The 13,802-nt window shown below is 34.7% G+C and overlaps 1 protein-coding gene across 2 annotated transcripts in view; it reads left to right on the top strand.

The window, feature by feature from the left end:
• The window catches only part of LOC134529072 (early endosome antigen 1-like), a 49,260-nt gene that overhangs the window by 18,311 nt on the left and 17,147 nt on the right, over positions 1-13,802 (top strand). For both annotated transcript variants that reach the window (XM_063362780.1, XM_063362781.1), the window contains 5 exons: positions 736-918; positions 3,173-3,349; positions 4,930-5,095; positions 9,894-9,989; positions 11,136-11,324. In XM_063362780.1, coding sequence (XP_063218850.1) covers positions 736-918; positions 3,173-3,349; positions 4,930-5,095; positions 9,894-9,989; positions 11,136-11,324 — 811 coding nt within the window. The remainder of the gene's footprint in view (positions 1-735; positions 919-3,172; positions 3,350-4,929; positions 5,096-9,893; positions 9,990-11,135; positions 11,325-13,802) is intronic.

The following is a 13,802-nucleotide window of genomic DNA, read 5'->3' as shown; positions in this document are numbered from 1 at the left end:
AAATTAACGTAGGTTAAGTCCTTCATTTCTACATATTTTGTGAGAAGCCACCGAACGCGCCCTCCTGGTGCAGCGGTCGACAGACGACTGACGAGATCATGGCATTGTGTCCTTCACGCAGGGAGGGCAGTCACATGACCTCACCGACCAATCACACACACGCTTCATTCACACTACAAATCACAAGCCAATAGGAATACGCGACATACATTGAAAACAGTTTTTTATACACAGAGCCAGGGACTTTACATTCTCGTTCTCTCTCCCACACCGTGAGACAGCAGTTATCACTCAGTTCCCACGACCAGTGGGGAATCCCAGCTTTTGTCTCTGTTGGCAGGGAATCCCAGTGTCTGTCTCACTTGCACTTACAGGCCTCTTATGCCTCTCTCTTTCTACACATCATCCCAGACACAGTCCCTTGTTCTAGAATCATTATGCAACATCTGTATCCTAATAAAAACTTAATATATAATTATAATACAATATTCAAATTTAAATAAATAATAGAAAAAACTCATTACACGTAATATTAGGTAAATATAAGTAGCAAAACAAAGTTGAAAGGATGATAGAAAAAACATGATTATTAAATAATTATAAATTTAGAATAAAATATACTGGCAACCCAACCCATTCTTAGTAACAATTGTTATTAGTAGAAAAGGCTTGTATACTCCAATGCTACAAGTGGTAGTGTTGAGGTACAGTGTGTTGAAACCAGTCGCTGCCTAGGGCCAGCCTGGACGATGCAACGGCCCTGAGACATGGCTTGATCCAGGTCCAGCAAGCCATGGATCAGATGGCTCTGGATCGGGAGCGCGAGCGCGACGAGTACAAAGAAAAGTTGCAGTGCCTGCAGGACACTGTGAATCAAGAAGCTAACCAGATAGCGCACGACAAGGAAAAACTCTCGAGGTAATACAGCAGTTACTGTTAGTGCTGCCACCAGTTCAAACAGCGACAAGCTTCTTTGAGTTTTTTAAATAATAAAAAGACCCATGAAAATTTCTGTCGAAACTAAGTGTTGCATTACCACCCAGCAAAAAATATTTTCAAATACCGTAAACTCCCTATTATCCGCGGGCGGATGATCCGCGGTGTGGATTATACTCGCACGCTATGAAAAAATACAGCACATATGTAAATCTGTACTTTATTACAACTTAGCAAATTTTAACTCTACTGACGAGTGTATTGTGTGCAGTATACAGTAAAACGCCACAGGCCCTCTCAGAACTTAAGCAGTAGGCTGGCATGCGTTGCTATTTTTGTCTGTCGCGCTTTGTTTCTAGTTGTATGGTTGAGCACTTTTATGTTTACATTACTGAAATGTATTGTATGTTAATTATTCAGTAAAATACTAACATTTTAGCATCATTTAAAAATTTTTTTACTATTAATTGTAACTTTTACTGTACATAAATTTTTAGAATTGTAAGTTTAAATTAATGTTTCTTTTTTGTTTCCCATTTTCGGCTCTTTTGCTGATTATTCGTGATTTTCACTATCCGCGGTGGCCCTGCCACTTAATTTCACGGATAATCGGGAGTGACTTGATGTAAGCTTTTGGACATACGTCATTGCTATGCATAGCAATGGCGTATGTCCAAAAGCTTACATCAAGTCATGCACTCCCATTGCACAAATCTTTCAAAGATAATATAATTCTATTGATTTAGTTGTTTTATTGAGCATGTAAATACAGGCTTCGGAGTGCTTAAAAATTTTATTGTCGGGAAATATTCTGCGAACTAACATAGGTTATAAAATTAAATATTTTTATCGCATAACCATGTGTGCTGGTACTTTTGCCAAGCGAAAGGAATTTACTTAGGTTGATTTTCTTTGGAGTATTTTATTCATCATAACATATCTAGGTTGAACTACACAAAACATTAAGCAAAGTCACTAGCTTGTAAAGCTTTAAAACATATTTTGCAGGATTTCCATTTTTTGGTTGCCTTTAGTGCAGTTTATTCACCCAGCCTGTAACAGGTAAAATATGGTCGAAGATTGGTGTGTTAAACATTAGTGAATGTGTTCTTCTGTTACAAAATTTAATATAAAGTGACTATAATCCCTGACTTTATGTTATTGATGTGATATTGCATTGTCTTTTATTTTAAACTTTCATGCCTTTGAGGTGTTTTGCTTTGTTTTTATTTTCCAATAGCATTTATATTTAATTAATAGACAAACGAATCATTAATGATACATAATTTTATTTTAATTTTAATGCATCTTGGATATTTTACCATGTATTTTATCATCTTAAAGACATTTTTATGCATTGTAATCTGCATCATTAAAACTTGTCACTGGTATTTTGGAATCTTACATTTTATCTCCTAGGGTGTTGTAAAGAACTTTCTGCCAACAGTTGATCATCATTTTATTCCTGATATTACTTTGTTCATACCATAATTCCATTTCAAGAAGAACATTTGCTATTATAAAATATATCACTTATTTTGCTACCAATTCCTATTCAATTCTTTCTCTTTACTTGGCATTAATTTGATCTAAATTAGAATACTGTTCAACTATCTGGAATGACATTGGGTCGACTGATATTGAGAAACTAGAAAATTTACAAAACAAATTGTCTCAACTAATAATTCAAAGAGGTTTTCCGCATCCCAATCTTATTCCTCTAGCAGACCGTAGAGCCTATTTGGACTATCTTTTTGTTCATAAAATTCATAACTATAAAATTAAATGTAGCTATATTCTCAATAACACCGGATTGAGAATCCCCCAATTAAATTCTCACCTCTTTTCTAGTTTATGTACTATCTATAACAAGAATGATGTTATTTATAGACTCATTACAAACTATAATAGACAGAACACCAAGTAAAATTCTCATTATTACTAATATTTTATATATCTTATATAATTGTACTTTAAATTAATTCCTAAATGTTGTGCCCACCGTTGGAGCCTTGTGCTGTTGGTGTGGCATGTTACAAATCAAATAAATAAATAAAAATAAATTTAAATCCACAATTTTTATTGAATTTGGAAAACAATAATAAATAGAATAAATAGTGTTTTCAAGTATTTAAAAAAATATATGTCCCTTTTTCAAAAACATAGAGCCTCATTTAATGTGTACCTTTGCAAGAAGTCTGACACAATGTGCTCATGATAGTTGATGTGTTTACAGGGTGGTTGAAGAATACCGGCAGCTGCAACACAAACTGAAAGCTTTCCAAGAGAGAACTGTCAATGCACAACAGCTGATTAACACTAACCAGTTTTCTTCCTACGAGCATGCTCTTCGCCGTGTTAACATCCAACTGGAGTGGTTGAAATCTGCAAGCAAGGATGCACTTGTCATCAAGTAAGTTGCATCTGTGTTGAGCTTCAAGTGTGATTTCACAAAACAAAAATCCTGTTTAGATGTTGCTGTGATTATTAAATTTTTAATATGTTTTAAAACAAATCAATTTTTCGTTGTACATGAAAAATTGTATTTTCAAAATTAAATTTAATTGTAGGTTTGTTCACATACTGCTATTCATTACCAAAACAAAGTTGAAACAACAGTTAGAAAATGTAAGTGAAAATAAAAAAATGAAAATTATAAATGAAAAATGTTTTCATAATTATAAAAAAAAATTTCAATTAAATGTTACATAAGAAATATATCATGTAATTGATACACATGCTACTTGGTAAATTCATCAGTTACATGTAGAAAAAATGTATAAATAATTACAAAGTAAATAACCTTGTTATTTATGAAATAATGTTTTCAGATTGCATGTGTCATACACAGACAACACAAGAAATATGGTGAATCATTAAGGAAATACGAGGGTTATTTTTTTTTCAACCTCCAATCTGCTGTAATAAAAAAACGGGAATGAATTGGGAAATTATTTTAATGTCAAAAGAAACTTACATCTTTACTCTATTTTTTCCACATAATCACCGTGCAGATTGAGGCATTTGTCATACCGATGCACCAGCTTTCCAGTACCCTCTGCATAAAATGATGCCTCCTGCCTATTCAGCCACGTTTTAACAGTGCCCTGCAGTGTGATTACAGTTTCATTTCTCCATGGCATGCCCATTAATTGATACCCTAATCGCTCGTACACGAATCGACACGTCTCGTAGTGTTTACCCCCTTCCACCAACCATGTGGAGCGGCCAACTCACACCTCAGTTGTGTTTGATCACCCTCCTTACAGTCCGGATTTGGCACCGAGTGACTATCACCTTTTCCCCACGTTGAAAAAGTGGCTTGGAGGACGACGCTTCAACACCAATGATGAACTGCAGAGCAATGTTAAAACGTGGCTGAATAGGCAGGAGGCATCATTTTATGCAGAGGGTATTGGAAAGCTGGTGCATCGGTACGACAAATGCCTCAATCTGCACGGTGATTATGTGGAAAAATAGAGTAAAGATGTAGGTTTTTTTGACATTTAAATAATTTCCCAATTCATTCCCGTTTTTTTATTACAGCCGATCGGAGGTTGAAAAAAAATAACCCTCGTAATACACATTACTTTTGTGTTTCTGTGATTTTGTGTTGGATGCAAAAATTTATTAGGTTATCAAACTGAAAGTAAAATCTAAAGATAGTGGTTTGCTATGTAAACACTATGTTCTTCGAGAAGAAATGAGTGTCGTTATAAATGTAGAGTAAATGTTTTTGTAAAAATAGATGTATACGGAACTTGACCAACAAATTCACAGAAGCTTTAAAGTCAGCCTTTTATAGGAATCAAACTTTATGAAGTGATTTATTGAACAAAACCTTAAAAACAGCTCTGTGATTTTACTGAAAGGTTGTGTAAATTTTGTTATTGCTGTGCACTTTGCATGCTATTCTGCATATTACCTTTAATTTAATGATAAAAAATCATTTCCCGGAGTCAATAAACATTTTACCCAATGTTTCAATAATAGTTTCAGGGAGCTGAAAGAGCTAAAAGCACTGCTGGCAAGAGGGAACCAGGAGATTACGTCTGCAGAAGATGATGACGAACTAGAGCCAGATTTTACTGCGAGTTATGAAGAATCAGTGATGACAGCACCTGAACAAGTTCCAGTCTTGCAGGAAGATTCTGAGCCGGTATGTCCCACACGCGGTTTTATTTCCGCAGCTTGTTGCTTGTAATATACAGTGTGTACATTTTCCTCAGGGCAGCATTCAAGGTTTGGAAAGACAAATTGTACAACTCGATTGTCGTCATTAGAATAGTTTCCAAGCAACAATGAAAGACTGAGGGAAAGTGAACCTGCTTAGCACCCATTAAGCAACTTTTTTTTTTCTTTTGCCATAACCAATGCATTATTTTCCACACCTACATTTTATAATTTTCATACCCAGTGATGACAGTAACAAATTACAAATAATTGCAATACCAATAACAATTTCTGTATAAGTAAATTTTACTTGTAATTCTTTCAAATTCCTAGTAATTTGTGATATGATAAATTGTACAGAATTTCCACTGACCGTAATTTGAAACAAGTCGGTGCAAAACTGGAAAAGTCGAGGATATTTTTCAATGCTCAGGGAAATTTTTGAGATAAGCTGGTTTCTGCATAGCAATGGTTTCTTCAATAGCCATTCGTTATAAAAAATGAGTTTAGCTGTATCATTTTCAAATTTGTGTTTGTATATTATTGTATCTACCCAAATAATCCACATACAATTTTTCTTAAAATGTGTGTTGAAAAAGCACAGTACGCTGCTTATGCAAACTTAACTCTGCATGGCAACGCTGCATAGCACAAGTTCCATTAAACTCCAGGGTTGGTTAACCTGCTGTTGCTTAATGGACAATGGACATCTTGCATGGGGTTTGAAAGTGCATGTTTTATATGAGAAAGATGTTGCAATGCTTTCTGAAGGGTTGCGGTTATGATTGTCTGTGGTGGCTGGAAAACCCAAAAATGATTAAAATTGATGAGGAAGTGGGAAATCATGTTATGGGAAGAGAATCAATTGTATATGTGACGTGACTGGAGGGAAAATATAAGATTTGATTTTGAATGACGGTGGTAATGCATTTTTTTTTTTTTTTTCGAGGATAGAATTTGTTGCCTGTGCTTCTTCAGCAGTTTCCATTTTGTTTTGTTTACAATGTACCATTGATTTCGCCAAAATGTTAATGGCTCTTCACTGTAGTAAACAACAGCTTCGGTTGGTATAATAATAATTTTTCATCATGACCATTTTATCCTTGCATCACTGTAAACAAATTATCATTCACAGCTAAGCCATAAATAAAATATTTATTGCATGATATGTGTAGGGAAGTGTATTTACAATTTACATTTAGAATTTTAATGGAAATATTGAAACTTTGAACAGTATTCTTGTGACAGAAATACAGTGCTGAAAAAAAAAAAACTGGCAGAAGTCAAAAAGAGTACTGAGAATGCTATATTATTTTTACAGAAAACTTTCAAGCATGCCCCCCCCCCCCCCCCCCACATGGGTGGGGCTGGGTGGACCCCTGAGTCCAGGGCCCGGGTTTATTTTCCTCTCATTGTGTGAAATAAATATACATACTCGCTGTGGTTATTCTAAAGTAAAATAATTTTATAAATAAAGCTTAGTTTGGACTTTTAAAATAGTAACCATAATTTTACCCTGTAAAAAACATTAAAAAAAAAGTGTGTAGGTAAGAAATAACCATGCAATCATAATGTAGCACGTGACTAAAATTGTTGGAGGGGGGGGGGGGGTGCATTTCCAATCCTTGGTCCAGGGCTCATAATCGAATGTGGAGGCCATGCTTTTAAGGCAACTTATAATTTGGTATAATTAAGCAAGTCAGAAAATAAAAAAAAAATTATTAGAAATTCAAAATATGAATCTAAGGTCTTGTTCTTAAGTTTTGTGCGAGGCAAATTTTAGACGACAAATATTTTTGGTTATGGTGTAAATATCTGGGGTGTGAGGCTTATTTGGTAGCGCTGCTTAGGTAATTCTAAAGGAGAGTCTTTTTTTTTAGAAAAAAAAAATCATAAACTCCAAATAACCTTATTTTTACTTCCTGGCATGCTTTGAAATCATTCTCTAAGACAAGTAATATAACAAGTGGTGAGGTTAGGTTTCATATTACAAATACTGTGATAGTGTTTGAACAATTGGTTGGGAGTTACCAAAATAAAAGTATCAACTCAAACCAACCGAAATCATTAATATTTTATAGTTTTTTTTAATGAAGCTAACTACATACTTTTAACACAGTTTAATGGTATATCTAATGTAGGTAATGTAACCTAAACAACCATCGATTCTAGTAGGTATTAAACTAACCAACCAGTCTCACAATTTTACTCTTGTTTACTATACCTAACTTAACTCTTTCAATGGTCAATTACTGATAAGGTAATTTCACAATGCCTTCTTAAATAATGATTGAAAACAGGGAGTAATATAAAGCATTTGGTAATTTTTATTATAATTTTTATGGAAAAGTGTGTCTCGTTTAGAGTTAGGCCGCGGCTTATTTTGGTATCTTTATTGTATACTACGACTCATTTTGGTTACATATAAAATTTCATAATGTTTTTAATCTCAGTGAGTTTTGTACACGGATAGTAAACAACTGAAGATACATATTATCACATTTATATTGCCCTACATTCAATAAAATTAAGTTTGAAATATGTTTACTCATTTCCCTGTTGAATACACACAGTTTAAAAAAAGAACACTCATTAATTTTTACAAGTGAAGTAGCGTAACACTTAAAAATTATAGCCAGGGAAAATTTTAATCAGGTAAGGAAAAACCTAGAAAAGTCTGGGAATTTAATTTGATATTTTGTGCTGCCACCCTGTTGTAATTATCTCAATTTGTATAATATTTTAGATACCGAACTGATTAAGTGTTATTGACTCTGTGTACATATAAACTATGCTGCATCGTTATATTTTATGTACCTCCCTTCTCAGAGCTCTGCCAACACCGAAAATCCTGCCATCGACTGGGTATTAAGTGTAAATGTTGGTAACAGTGCAAAACACACGTAATCCCTGCTGCCGATGATTTAGCAAGAGTGAAAGTATCTTCAAATAAAGGAAAAAGTAATGGCAGTTGCATTGTTCAAAGATCTTTTTTATATTAACAATATTTATTCCTATTCGTCTCAAAAGTAACATAAACACCACTTGGATTATATTCCACCAATAGGCAGCAACACCAACCACATTACCTTCAGTGCCTATCTTATTTAATGCCCAGCTGGGTGAAAAAATAAATAATACTCTGATCAAATAACAATATGTATTACCTACATTACAGAACAGCTTACTTAACCTTAGCCCAAAACACTAATAACACCACAATTACAAGTAGTTACAAAATACTTAATAACCTAACTCAGTCTTTATACTCAGTTTGATCTTATATAGTTATTTTTTATGAAAATATCAAAATGTCCACAAAAAAAATGGTTATCACTGTCCTTGCTCCTTACTAAAACCAAAATAAATGTTAGTTTGTATCACCCAGAATAACTCCGGTTATCATCCATTTATCACTGCAAATGGTTGCATTAACTTGCGCACAACTCCGGTGGGATCATTTAGCTACGACGAAAAAGTCGGTTATATGTCTCAGCAGATACCATAAATAATTACCACTCAAGCTAATATGCTGCTTGTGATACTTCGTCGCCTAATACTCGCTTCCAGAAACATTGTATAACCAATGCGATTATGTAAAAGTTCATAGCGCTTAAACAACCGCTGCAAGTGTAACCTGAATGTAGTACTGTCACACAGTCAAATAAGCCGAGGCTGTTACGGCGTGGAAGCTACTTTACTAAGTAGCAAACACTATCACACTTTACCGCATTAAAGTTCTACAATCATTCCCCGGGGGTTAAGTACTGTTATTGCATATTCCCGGGCCGTGGAAACCCATAAGGACTGGATCAAGTAACTTGCTGCTTGGCGCGGCGCTGTAAGCTCTCCGCAATCGTCAGCAGTCTCGGTCGTAGGTCCATGCTACCGCCACGCCAAACAGCCAACTGCGAACTCGTTCTCTCGGCTTCGTTATTCCCGGCCGTGCCGTGGTGGTGTCTCGTGCCAGCCCCACCACTTTCTTCCGTCGCCGACCCATCTTCGAGTGCCCCGAGCAGTCAAGTCCACACTCGTCCACCAGTCATTCTTCTTCACTTTCAGCAAACAGGAGCACCAACAGTCTGAGCACGCATTTCCCTCGTGCGCTCATTACTCAACTAAAATCCCTATTCGTTTCGCACTGGGATGGTTAATAACTATTGTGTTCAAAAATAAATTGTATTTAAACTCAGTGTATTTAAATTACAAAAAGTAACACATGTAACAACCAAAAACTAAATATTAAATAGAGCCAACTTTAATTAACCAAATTAAAGATAAAGGAAATTAAGTGTAGGAGTGCTAGAAAGTGAGGTACCAGGCACCTCAATGTGTTTGCTCAGTTTGCTGTGTTGTTTTTTTTTAGTGAATGAAAAGTGTACACAGTGTTGATAGAAAAATTTAACTAGTTCATTCCAGCTTCATTCTCCTAAACTACAGTGACTTTATTCAAACAAAATAAACTGATGTTTTTACAGAAATATTATATACTTATGAACTTATGATAATTTCTTTCAAGTCTGTGTAGGAAATTCTAAAAATGTTTTGAGGAGTGCATAGTGTGGTGTTTGAAAATAGTGTGCACAGTTTAATTTCGCAAGTGCGTATGAGTTGTTTAAGGATTATTAATCTGGAAAGTTCAATACACTGGCTTCAAGCACAAAAAGTGTAAATTGAAGCAGTGTGCTGTCTTGAATTTGTTTTAATGATTACAGTTTTTCTATGTCTGAGTAGTGAATAAACTTTTTCTTGAATTCTTAGTGTATTGTGTGTATGTTTTATAGGATACAATGCCACTTACAGAAGAACTGTCAGTTGAGAGTTCTAAAGAGCCTCAGAAATTAATTGAAGAAGGGGAGAGATTAATTGCTTTAGAAAAGGTTAGTTGTAATATAAATCTACTACATCTTTCTACTACATGTTTAATTTAAGTAAACTGATCCCTTTTAAAACTGCAGTTTAAAATTAATGTATAGCTCATTAAGTTCTTAAACTCCTATTGTATAATTTGTCATCATTTCATATAATTCTGACCAATACAGATACCAACTTTTAATTCTTCACTAGGCTACTTGGTTTGGAGATGAGTTCAGTCTGAAGGTTTGCAGTGCTTTATTTGTTTCCTTTAAGTCTGTAAGTATTTTTCTGTGAATTTTTATTAATTTTTCTTCTTTAAATGTTGACTAGTTGTTGTTCAACCTTATAGTAATCCAGATGCAATTTTAAACATCTTCTGGTCTATGATTTTATAACCACACTTATTATTTCAATAGTTCAGTAAGATTTGTCGAGTGCTCTTTAGTGCTTTCGGTAAAACCCACTATTCAACACATAATTAGTTACCTCCGACTTCCACAAGGTTAGTGTACTCAAAATGTGTTGACTGGCCAAAGGCTTCTGCAGTGCTGTGAGTTGTTTGTGTGAAGTCATCACCCACAGTTTGTGAGCACTCCTAGCAAAATTGTACAACAAAATGAAAATAAATTTAAACACATTTTATAACTGAGGGATTTTAGTAGTAGACAGTACTCATAGCTTTGTGTTTTCACTAGGCTATTTACGTAAAGCAAGTAGTACATTTTCTCAAAGCAGTCAACATAGTTTATTGACGTGATAAAGTCTTATAAATCGATGAACGCCGGCTGCACGCACGAAAAATTGTCACGTTCTGCCTGAGCCGAGCGTGCAAGAACCGGCCAACTACCGTGCGAGAAAATCTTCTATAATATCAAACAGGTTAAGGTGGGCTATTTAACTAATTGTTCGTGATTATATTTAAACAAATTATTTAAATCAATTTTGCAAAAACTGTAAATAATATTTGAAAATTAAAAAGTATGCAATTTTTCATCGATGTTTTCTTATGACGTTATCACGTAAAATTATTGTCCGTAAACTGACTTTACAGACACCCCCCCCCCCCCTTTTTTTTTTTTCAGGTAGAAATTTGTTCTAAATGTGAGTCATTTGAGGATTATTGCCTGAATAAGGTTGTTGAAATTATTTGCTTGAGATATTCTTTGCAGGAAAATAATGCTCTGGAGTGTCGCAACAAGGAGTTGGAAAGAGAAAGGGCTCTTCATAGTGAAGATGCTCAGCGGATGAAAGAGAAAATCTCTGACGTGGAAGAGAAACTGAAGCAGTTGAGCTTCCAGCTGGCTCGTTCGTGTAGTGAAGAGGAAATACTAAAAAATAATATGGCAAAATTGCAGCAGGTTGGTGCTCATAATCATCTCAATTTTTTTTTCTTTCAGTTTTATTTGTTGTAATACTAATACATAGGGACACCTGTATTTCGCGAATACATTTCGTGTCAAGATATTTCACAAAATACTGTAGCTTTTCTCCTGTGGTTATTGGCTGAGGTCGGTGAGAGGTGTCGTCCCGCTCTTGACGGGGCCAATGAGAATGTGGTCACCGTACTGCTGCACCCTCACAATTTGCCATGACTCTTAGAAAAAGCTACAGTGTTTTGTGAAATACCTTGACATGAAATGAAATCGCGAAATACAGGTGTCCCTACTAATACAGTGCCAGATTGAGTCATAAATAGAAATCTCTTTGTCGACTTATCAATTTGGTTTTGTGCTAGAGTAAATTTTTTTAGTCCTCAGAATGTGCTGTATGATATAATTTCACCACTTTAAAAATTATTTTGCTGATTTTTGTCAAAGTATATGTGTAAAATTCATATTGAATTCCATGATTTGAATGGAGAATTGAGAAATCAAATTCAGGATGGTTGGACCGTGGTTTAAACAAGGGTCTTCGGGAATGCACGTCCAGTGTCTTAATGAGATGCACCTCCTTACTCCATTTTTCATCTTTTTAGTAAGTGGTCCTGGCAGTTTGGTGCATTTTCATCTTCTTACGCAATATTCAGTAGTTAAAATGTAACCACCTCATATTTTGCTTTGTAAATACCATGTTTTTTTTATTCCTCCATATTAAGAATTTGCACTGCAGCAAACCTAACTCTGTCCCCATTTCACTTATAACACAGTGCCTCCCAGTCAAGGACACGTTGGGAAGAATAAAGATATCTGACCTTCATCACCAGACAACCACTTTCTATGCTAAGTGTGTTTGTATTCAATTAATTACACAAAAGTTTTTGTGGGGACAATCGGGGACAAAGTGAAAATGTCTGTTATTAATAACACTTAATTCCTATTTAGACAAAATTGTGACTAGGCAGTTAATATTTATTTATTATTTCGCCTTTTCTTAAATGGTAAAAAATTACATTTTCGTATACTACCTAGTTGGAAGATAATAAGTCGTTCATTTTTTTTTACAATGCTAAACATTGGGGGCATTATGCAGTAGACTCGCGATTATCTGGGGTAATTACTGGCAAGGGGTCCATGGATAACCGAAAAACACCGCTAAAGCAATGTCCAGAAAAAACTGAATTCTTTTTAATCCTGACTATCTAGACAAGGACTGTTAACATTCGTCCCTCAAAGTAATGCCCAAATTCATTCCAGTTAAACAGAGCGCTAATCAAAACCACACTAATCACTTGCATTTTTTCCATAAGAGAGTATTTTTATCAAAATAATTTGTTTTCCAAAAAGGTAAGTGTGATTGCTGAACACCATTTTAATCAAGACACTACTTCCATTAAAATTAATTTACAGTACTAATACGTGTATAAATACATTAGAAATACATTTAAATAAATGTTGAATAACATTTAGAAATTAAACAACCTACAATTCAATTAAATTCACGTACAGCATTGTTTACATAATAGGGCTTGGGCATAACATTTTTTTTTGTATGTAGGCACCACCAAAATTTCTGAGTTACAAAATAATAATGTTATATATAGGAGATATATTTCAGTTTGAATAAGATTTAAAAATCATAAACGTAACGTTTTCTATTATTAGAAAGATTATTTAACCTATTAACGTAATTCTCGAGATTGTTTACTAAATGTGTGTCTGCCATGATTGGCCTCTAGCGCATTCTAGTGGCTCAAGTTAAACTATCCCTGACCGCTTCTGGCTTTTCTCTCCAGTTCCAGAGCTGCTTTTGACATGCAGGCTGGCGGAATATAAACGTTTGCTGAACACTTGGGCGTCGTCGGAATAAATTATGCAATGAAGAAAGCGAATAGCTATTGAGGAAAAGCAAAATATTGTTTGTTGATTTGTTACATTAATAATTTGTTGCATTACTATTTCATTGCATTATATTGAAAGCTACCCAAGTATTTTTTTTTATGGTTTATGAAAGTGGAATATGACATGGTTAATCCGCAAACCGGATAATCAGCACCCGGATAATCGGGAGTCTATTGTGTATCTCTTTTAAGGTTTTGTTACTAATTTTACACGTGCAATAGCTTCCACACAATAATTTGACATCTAGACCACTATGTTATGCATGAGACATGGCCTGTTAAGACCAGAAAGTTCTTTGATTACAGCCTACACACTTAAAAAAATTAACTTAAAACTGTTTCACCCATCTTAATCACCTGGGACTTAACACCTGGAACCTTGTGACTTTAGCACCTTTAACCATGGACATAGTTGGCCGTATTGAGGAAGGCAGTGTATGTACAAGTACAGGATGTTTAGTAAAGGTTTTAATTGTGATGAAAGTGTACTGCCATCTCTTCCCCTAGACACTTTTACACACATTAGGTTATGTGGCACGAACTATTATTTTGAAAACAT

The sequence above is a fragment of the Bacillus rossius genome, chromosome 2 (assembly GCF_032445375.1).
Source record: "Bacillus rossius redtenbacheri isolate Brsri chromosome 2, Brsri_v3, whole genome shotgun sequence".
In the NCBI taxonomy this organism is placed as follows: domain Eukaryota; kingdom Metazoa; phylum Arthropoda; class Insecta; order Phasmatodea; family Bacillidae; genus Bacillus; species Bacillus rossius.
Note: the sequence above shows the minus strand (reverse complement) of the source record. Positions and strands in the feature narration are given on the sequence as shown.